General features: G+C 42.8%; 1 protein-coding gene across 1 annotated transcript; it reads left to right on the forward strand.

Moving 5' to 3' along the window:
- The first annotated feature begins 270 nt into the window (after positions 1-270).
- Positions 271-6,786, forward strand: LOC123182829 (probable homogentisate phytyltransferase 2, chloroplastic). The gene is made up of 11 exons (XM_044595498.1): positions 271-594; positions 2,130-2,251; positions 2,331-2,477; positions 2,639-2,864; positions 3,952-4,025; positions 4,185-4,277; positions 4,863-4,980; positions 5,272-5,334; positions 5,640-5,672; positions 6,210-6,286; positions 6,373-6,786. Exons 1-10 carry the CDS (start codon positions 394-396, stop codon positions 6,282-6,284), a joined length of 1,152 nt encoding a protein of 383 aa, XP_044451433.1. The 5' UTR covers positions 271-393; the 3' UTR covers positions 6,285-6,286; positions 6,373-6,786.
- The last annotated feature ends 2,375 nt before the right edge of the window (positions 6,787-9,161 follow it).

Below are 9,161 nucleotides of genomic sequence, written 5' to 3' on the forward strand. Positions count from 1 at the left end.
AATGACACCTTCAGACATTGCGCAATCCATTGCGCGTTGTAGATGCTCTAGAAACATCCACACTCAAAGGTGGCTACAACCTATCTTCATCAGCCGTAACTCGGAACTCCAACCCTTCCGAATACCACGTCTTCATGGCTGACGCTCGGTTCTTGTAGAGTAATTTTGAAAAATTAAATTACCACCGGAGTGGAAAATAAAGGGGATGAAAAAATGTCTTCCTAAAATAAAATGCTCAACCATAGCATGAACACCTACCACAGCCATAGGATAGCACACGCACGGCCCCCGTGGCACCTCCTCTCAGTCGCTGCCTGCAGCCTCATCAATCCCCAATGGCGACGGGTGGCTGAGCAGGGGGGAAAGCCCGAGAGTGTACTCCCCTCCCCACCCATGGCTTCCCTCGCCTCCCCTCCCGTCCCCTCCCACGCGCCCACCACCGCCGCTCGCTTCCTCCCCGCGCCGGCCGGCCGCGGCAGGCGCCCGTCGCCGCCGGCCGCTTCACCTATCTTCTCCTCTGCTTCCACCCGATTCACCCAGTCCCCGCGCGCCCCCTGCGGCGCCGCCCGACCGCGCTGGCGCGACACCGTGCGGGTAAGCATCCCGATCTCACATCTCTAGCTCAGTGCGATGTAGGCTTGTCGGCGGTGTGTTTCTGTCAATTTAGCTCAAGCTAATCGAGCCGCTGCTTCGCCCACTTAGAAGAGGTTGCGGTGTTTGTTACAAGCACTGATTCACCGTTGGCAGCTGCCTATGATTCAAGCAAGCAATTTTACTGCATTCAGGCTTGTACGCAATGCTGAAACCTGCAATTCTGAATGTACTGATGCAATGCTTCGATTGCACTGTGATCCGAATAGGAATTGTGTGCTGTCCCTTTGGGAAAATTGGAGAAGTGCTTCTCTTGCACTGTAATCCGAATAGGAATTGTGTACTGTCCCTTTGGGAAGATTGGAGATTGGGGAGCCTTTACCTCCTTGCAGACATCTTTTGTGAAAACTGTAGTAGTGAATGAATGATTGTTTGCTCATCTTCACATATGTGACTATGCGTCTTGTCAAGTTGTCATGTGTTCTGACCGTGGCCGTGATTTGGCAGTAAGAACGACTACAAAGAAGTCTGAGTTAAGCTTTTTGCCGGACTACCGGTTGGAAGAGTTTCCCACTTTAATACATGCTTACTGGCTAATATGGAGTTCAAATGCATCTGTTAGTTGCACTGGTGTTCCTACAAATATCACTTTTTATGTCAATTCATAAATTTAAGAAGATTAGAGTTTATTCTCGTGCAACTTACCTAGGGCAAATAATGCCATAAGTGGTCACAGAAGTCATGAACATAGTGAAATGTAAAGTATTAACACAATTCAAGTGGTACATAGTACACCAACAAATGCATGGACTCAAAAGGTGGGTGGCAAATTAGTGTCACACCTAACTCTTACAAGAGACGGTGATATAAGCCAACCGAAGAGGATCGCATGTTGTACCCGCTATATGAGAGGGCTCACAGTTATTTTTACCGACACTATTTTGTTGTTTCCCTTGTCCATGTTCATATGCAATGCAAGGAAACTAAGGCATGCTAGGATTTAGAGGCATCAGGAATAACACCATCACAGTGATGTGCTTGGCCATGGTCTAGATGCTCCAGTAACCTTCACATCCATGTGCAGCCCGATGTTCCATAACAGGCTACAACTTAGAAGCTACAGTGTTTGTTACTAGAGGTGAACCATTGCTGAGAGCTATCTATAGTTTCAGAAGTTAATTTTACTGCATTTGGGATTGGAGGATAGGATGCAATGCGGAATGTCCTGATCAACCCACATGCTTCCGTGATCATGCAGTAGTAGTCTCGTCCAAACTTTGAGCGCACTGTAATCCAAATAGGCATTGAGTGCTGGCCAGTTGGGAAAATTAGAGATCGGGGGTTATCGCAATTCACAAAGCATGATGAATGTGATTACCTGTCTTTCCTTTCTTACAGACATTTTTCATGTGAACTTGTAATGATTGAACTCACTATTTTCTAATATTCACCATCCAGCACATTTACTTAAGTAACTATGTGACTGTGCGTCTTTTCGCATATCATGCTCACACTTATTTGACCTGGTGCTGGTACAGGCATGCTCTCAAGCTGGTGCAGCTGGGCCAGCTCCACTGTCAAAGACATTATCAGACCTAAAGGATTCCTGCTGGAGATTTTTAAGGCCACACACAATTCGTGGAACTGCTTTGGGATCCACGTGAGCATTGAGCTTTAGATTTATAATGGCTGAACCAAAGATTTAGTTTTCTAGTACTGAAACTGTTGTGTGGATGCAGAGCCTTGGTTGCTAGAGCATTATTAGAGAATCCCCAATTGATCGATTGGCGCTTGGTATTCAAAGCATTATATGGCCTTGTAGCTTTGATCTGCGGCAACGGTTACATTGTTGGGATTAATCAGATCTATGACATTGGAATTGACAAGTATGTATATTGCCTCCCTTGAATTTTGTCTTGACTTACACTTACTACCTTCATTCATAAAGGTGCCGCTACAAAGTATTACCATTTAAAGTAACATATCACCAAAGCCCAGCCAATGTTTCTGCTATACTTGTCATTTCTAAGTTTATGCCACTGAACAGGGTAAACAAACCATATTTACCTATTGCTGCCGGTGATCTCTCAGTTCAGTCAGCATGGTTACTGGTCGTAGCATTCGCAGTGGTGGGCTTCTCAATAGTCGTTTCAAACTTTGGACCTTTCATCACCTCTCTTTACTGCCTTGGTCTATTTCTTGGCACTATATATTCTGTTCCTCCATTCAGACTGAAGAGATATCCAGTTGCTGCTTTTCTTATCATTGCGACGGTACATTGCTCCTCCCTTGTTCATTACTACAGTAACAGCACCATTTTTTTACTCCCTCCGTCCCATAATTTAAGACGTTTTTGCAAGCTAAACAAGCTTGCAAAAACGTCTTACATTGTGGGACGGAGGGAGGAGCTCTTATACTTTAGAATGATAGTCCAATTATGAACTGGAAATTTTGCTTACTTTATCTCTGCTTACTTGCACTCGATCTACTGCATGTCTTACATAGGGCTGATCTAACAACTTGACTAGACAAATAACTAAAGATAAGCCTCTAAACCAAATATATAATAACTAAACATATGATAATGAGGCAAGCCTTGGATGTGGTTGCTGGCCAATCCATAACTGTAAGTGTGCAACCCTCTTGTGCGTCATTCCCATGGGCTCATAATGGGCTCCACATGACAGATACATTCGTAAGTATTTTTATACTCATTTAACTTGTATCTGACACTCTTTTTTATAAAGATCTGACAGTTTCTATGTAGCATACTAGCATTTATAATAGACAAGATAGGCTGTAGCCACAAAAGGAAATTTTATTGGCTAATATGAGCACAAACCTATTTTGTAGTTTAGCATGAGCGAAAATTAAACAGTGTTAAGATCACACTGGTTTCCCTATGCTTAGTGGTCGTCCCTGCTTTTTATTCCCATGCACATGGTGTTCCTTATGCAGCTCAGAACATGATCAGTGTGTAATTGAACTTTCTAAAAATATATTTCTTCGGAGAAATGAGAGTACGACTGAATCACCTCCACCTTAACTCTAGCTATACCAGTTTACAGAAATTGGCTTGTGAAACCTTTTGGAGAACAATTTAAATATTTAGGCGTGCTTAGAACAGTTTATTTGCTCAAAAATGCATTTCACTTATCAAGTTAGGTCCTTAGTTTCCTCGTAACTTGCAAATGATCCTCTATATAATGTTAGAAGATCTAATTTCTCTGAGTAATGATGTGCTATCATGTTTCTTGTTTTATTTCAAGTCCATGTTATCATGTTTCTATTTTACTTTAGGACAATACTATCTGGAACATTTTCTTTCTTTTTGACAAACCTATCTTTGATTTTTTACAGGTTCGTGGATTCCTTCTCAACTTTGGGGTGTACTATGCTACTAGAGCTGCATTAGGTCTTACATTCCAATGGAGGTAAATAGTTGCTGCAAGTTTATGCAATCTCTGTTAAATTACATTGTATTTTTCTACAGTCAATATACACCTATCTAGAAAGTGGTATGTTGCCTCTCATTGCAGATATTCAGAGATATTTGTGATGTCTAATGCTATGTGATACCTTTCTATCTGCAGCTCGCCCGTTGCTTTTATTACATGCTTTGTGACAGTATTTGCTCTGGTCATTGCTATAACCAAAGATCTTCCGGATGTTGAAGGGGACCGCAAGTGAGTTTCTAGGTTTTGTAGCAATCACTGCATGTCAGTTTTAAATGAATAACTAATGGTTACCTCTGTGTAGACCACCGTCTAGTTATCTTTGTGTTTTTATGGTGCACGTCCATATTTTTGTGTCACTATTCTTAGTCGCTAGAAAAAGTTATCGACTGTAGGCCCAAAAAATGTCAGCAATTGGTCGAACAAACTACTGATCAGAAAAAGTAGAACAATACAAATTAAGATTGTGAGCTTTGGTCTCCAATGTTTATTTCTTATTTCCCTAAGCCTTGACAAGTGGCCTGAGCCAAAACAATCTAGAGCTGGATTGAGGGATTTCAGCCCATATTTGGAAAACTTGTCTAAAGCATAGTCAGTTTGAAGGATCTCCAAACACAAAAGAAAGGGACGAAATTTGTAGGTTTTGCATACTGAGTGAACCCTCTGTTTCAAATGTAGACAGTTCTCTACTTTGTTCATTTGAGACTGAATATTAGCAGTCAGCATCCTCAGCTAGTTCTATTGAACTATTTATTTGTCTAAGGTACATCATTAATTGAATTACTGATCTTGTACTTACAATGTTTTCCCCTGTAGATTCCAAATATCAACTTTGGCGACAAAGCTTGGTGTCAGAAATATTGCCTTCCTTGGCTCTGGTTTATTGTTGGCAAATTATGTTGTTGCTATTGTAGTACCTTTTCTTATTCCTCAGGTTGGATTTCTACTGCTTTTGACCGTCCTTTGATATTATTTCCCTCCTTCCAGTTGAATTAGTGAAATTTCAAACTGCAGCAATGTTTCAGTTGACGGAAACATGTATCTATGGTCAGTTAGACCAGCAAAAGTTTACAGCATTGTTTACTATGATTATTTATTTATCCCAAGGATCCCTTTCTGATCAGTGGATATTTTTGAAAAAAAATGCCAGTACTTCGACGCATAACTCTGTACCAAGTAGTGTTACCTTATGCAGTTTCACTGATGGTGTTTTTAAAAATGGCAGGCTTTCAGGAGCTTTGTAATGGTGCCTTTTCATGCTGCTCTTGCAGTTGCTTTAATTTTTCAGGTAAAGATGTAGACCCTTGTAGATGATCAGTCCTGGAGTTTCTAAGATCTCTACCTTTACAGTTCAATCCTGCGTAACTGGCTTACAATTAACTTATGACCGACTGTTCTTGGACCCAAAATTAAATGGTCCAACTTTATTAAAGGCTAGACAAACAAAATATAATTTGATTACTGGGGACTCCAGCTTAGGAACCCAAACCTCAATGGAAAATGCAGCATTTAACTCATTCGAATCTAATTCCTTTGGTTCTGGAGGAAATGCATTTATTTTCCTAACTGTCTTGTTATGTTGAATGATTTCAGACATGGGTTCTGGAGCAAGCAAAGTACAGTAAGGTGAGGCTTTTAACTTACACTCTTCACAGCTCTTGTTCCTCATACAACTTTTGAAATATGAAGAGTTTATAATTGAAATTGCCAGGAGAAGCGTTGTTTGTGAGCTTGCATATGTTTTGGTTATTTTGTTAGAATAAGTAGCCCCCATGCTATTCTTCTTCTTCTTCTTCTTCTTCTTATTATTATTATTATTATTATTATTATTATTATTATTATGCAGTATCATACATGTAATCTCTCTGTTCTTGAGAGGAAACATGACATTGCAGTGTCCTGGGCATGGAATGTTAAAAACCAACGAAAGTAAAGTGCACTGAAGTTGCAATGTAGCATATGCAAATTAGTTCCATTCTTGTGACTGAGCGTCATTGCACAATTGATTTTTCTATTGCTGGTTGTACTCTCTTTATGAATTGTGCATGTATTTTTTTATATAAAAAGTTGTTGTGAAGAATGTACTTTTTTATAAGGATAGGAAAGCTGATAACTATTGTGCGTTCCAAGTGCATTAGTTTTAGCTGTTTGTTTCTGTTGCAGGATGCTATTTCACAGTACTACCGGTTCATCTGGAACCTCTTCTATGCCGAATACATCTTCTTCCCGTTAATATAGAGGTAACTTTTCCTGTCAGCACTTGCACTGCTTTCTGAAGTCTGTTTCTGAAACTTGATATAATCAATCATTTGTTATGCACTGTCAGATATGGCGTTTGACATCGGCTACACGATCGGAGCACGCACCGAAGCACGAATTCGTTGGGGCAACAGAAGAGAAACCCTTTGTGGTCTATAAAGCGTGAGCAATTTTTGTACATACTGTTTGACTGGTAGGGGAATAGAGCGGCGATGCGACGAGGATCTTGACGATGCTGTGGGAGGATCCAGTAGAAAATGACTGAGTTTTCGTGGTTGTTTCTGCCAAACAAAGAGGAAAAGAAATGAAAGTGAAAAGGTATCGGGCCTTGTTTTGGAGGGATTGGACGTATTTGAAGCAGAGTCCTCCTTTAATGCCTTATCAGGGCTTGGGTTTTTTTCAGTAATTTCAGTGTGACATATGGTTCAAACAGAATCCGATTCTTCGTTGACAAGTTTGAGCAAACTGTTTACAAACTGCACTCAGTCTGAAAGAAACTGTCGACAATGCCCTGAAACTGAACTACGGGTCCGTGTCTGCATCATAAATGCGTGCCAGCCAGCCGTGAGCTATGCTACTCTCACGAGGTTTGCAAATGTGTCCCATCGTAAGCACTCAGTCTCAGGATGTGTGTCGATTCAGCCTTTTAAAGGTGCTCGGTGCTCATAGGTGCGCTGTGTCATTTTGAAAGAAAAGAAAAATTAACCAGACTAGATCGATAGACACTGTAGTGTATATCATGTGCTTTGCACACCGTGTAAGCTGTAACTTGTATTGCACACGCACTTGTTTATTTATACCACATCACAGAAGTTTCTGACACGAGACCTTCGGACCGGCGTGCGTGTAGCATGTGTGTTCAGTTCTGGAGTAGCACGACTTTTCGGTTGCATGGACCGGCCACTTGGACGGATCCAGGATTATCCCAAGACGATCGAACTTGTGATGAGCTAGCTGTGCGTCGGCGGTAGCGGAAGGTGGAGCTACGGCCCACGTAGGTAGCCGCAACAGGCACAGTACCCCAGCCGCCGGCCGCCCGCGCCGTCTTCCTTCCCTGTCCTTCCTGCCCGAAACGCATCCATCCATGCATGCATATCGTCGCCGATCGTCGTCGTGGCGGCTGATCGGCATGTGCAGGCGCGCGCGCGGTGGTCGCTACGTTTATGAACACTACTGTTCCATGGTCTTTCCGTCGATCTACCATCTCGATCGCGATCGTGTCTATACGGCTGGCTACGCCCATTTGCCGCCTTGTACACACGCCGGCGAACAGTAACGCCACGTTGTGCACGCGGCCGGGCTACGGACGTGCGCATGCGTCCATCGCTCCTTCATTTCCTATCCAAAGACAGCAAAAAAGAAGAAGAAAAATGGATACATTGCACCGCAAGATATGCTCGGCCATCTGTTGTTAAGGTCGGCGTTCCTTTCGTTTTCGATCGATCGACTCAACTTCTTCCTATTCTTGGATTCCCATTGAAGCTAGCTCAGTGGCAAAGCCACACTTGAGCTGAGTAGTCAATTGACTACATAGCTTTTTGCAAAAACAACATACAACAAGCAGAAATTGTGCCAAAAAAAAAAAACTTATAAATGCATCAATCTGACTACACAACGCTTAGTTGACCGCACATGATCAGATTCCTAGCACCGCCCCTGAGCTAGCTAGCGTGTGACCGGAAACCAGACTGTGCCGATCGAGACGTACGTCCAAAGTCCAAATTAACAGTACGCAGCTCAGCTAGAGACCCAGAGACATTTGTACAGCAAGTAGCCTGGTCGATTAACTAGGATCTTACTTAATCTCCGTTTGCATCCATGCATGTTATTCCTGCTGCACACGCGTAGTACGTCGGTACGTGCTTATCTCTCCGGCCGGCAGTCGGCTAGCTAAAGTTTGTCCTGCCATAATCAATTCCGCAAATAGTGAGACCGGCTTATAGTTGGAAGAAGAAGAAAGCTACGTACGTGTCGCGCGTGAAATGGCAAAGCACAGCCGCCCGCGCGACGTAGTGCATGTGCAGTAACCTTCAACTGTCAAGTCCTCCACAGTACAATTAAGAGTAATCAATACTCCTATCTATATCTATATAGCTACCTGCTTGCCCTGCTCCTCGACCGTGTTGAAGTATATTGTCCGCCTCTTTTCATCAGTTCGGATTTTTGAATGAGTTAGCTGAAGTATGAATTCAATATGGTATCTGCAGTTTAGAATATTGAACGAGTTTACTGAAACACGAATTCAATACCCTGGTCCTCGACCGGTCTACACGTATGTACTCCTTAATTAACTATGCTTGCTAGTGCAAACAGTTTGCACGGCAGAAAGAAAAAGACCCTGCAATAAGCGTACGGGCGGGGTCCTAGCTAGCTTGAGGAAATTCTTGGAAATTATTCCATCGATGGATCGGCACGTACAGTTCTTCCAGCCATGGTAGGTGCTTTGACTTGGCTTGGCTGTCGGCGTGTCAGGTCAAGATCCGTAGGAGGAATATAATCCATGGGATGGAATGCAGCGGCACACCGTTCCGTTCCGTGCGTGTCCCCGAGGCTTGCAAGTTGCTCTACATGCATGTGCTATCAACGGACCGGACAATTAAGCTACTAGCTAGATCAAGGACCCGCAAAAAGGACGTGCTTGCCGTACGTGCCGCACCTCCCTCCTAGCTATACACTCGTAGTTCAACTTGTGGGGGCGGCTCAACTGAAACCACATTTCCTAGTATCCGGGTAAATGCTTCATATTTGGGGAAAAACTTACATTCTATTCATCTTCAATCCTGATAATAGAACAAACATCAGAAATAATAAAAATTACATCCAAATATGTAGACCACTTAGCGACGGCTACAAGCA

The sequence above is a fragment of the Triticum aestivum genome, chromosome 1D, assembly GCF_018294505.1.
Source record: "Triticum aestivum cultivar Chinese Spring chromosome 1D, IWGSC CS RefSeq v2.1, whole genome shotgun sequence".
Taxonomy (NCBI): domain Eukaryota; kingdom Viridiplantae; phylum Streptophyta; class Magnoliopsida; order Poales; family Poaceae; genus Triticum; species Triticum aestivum.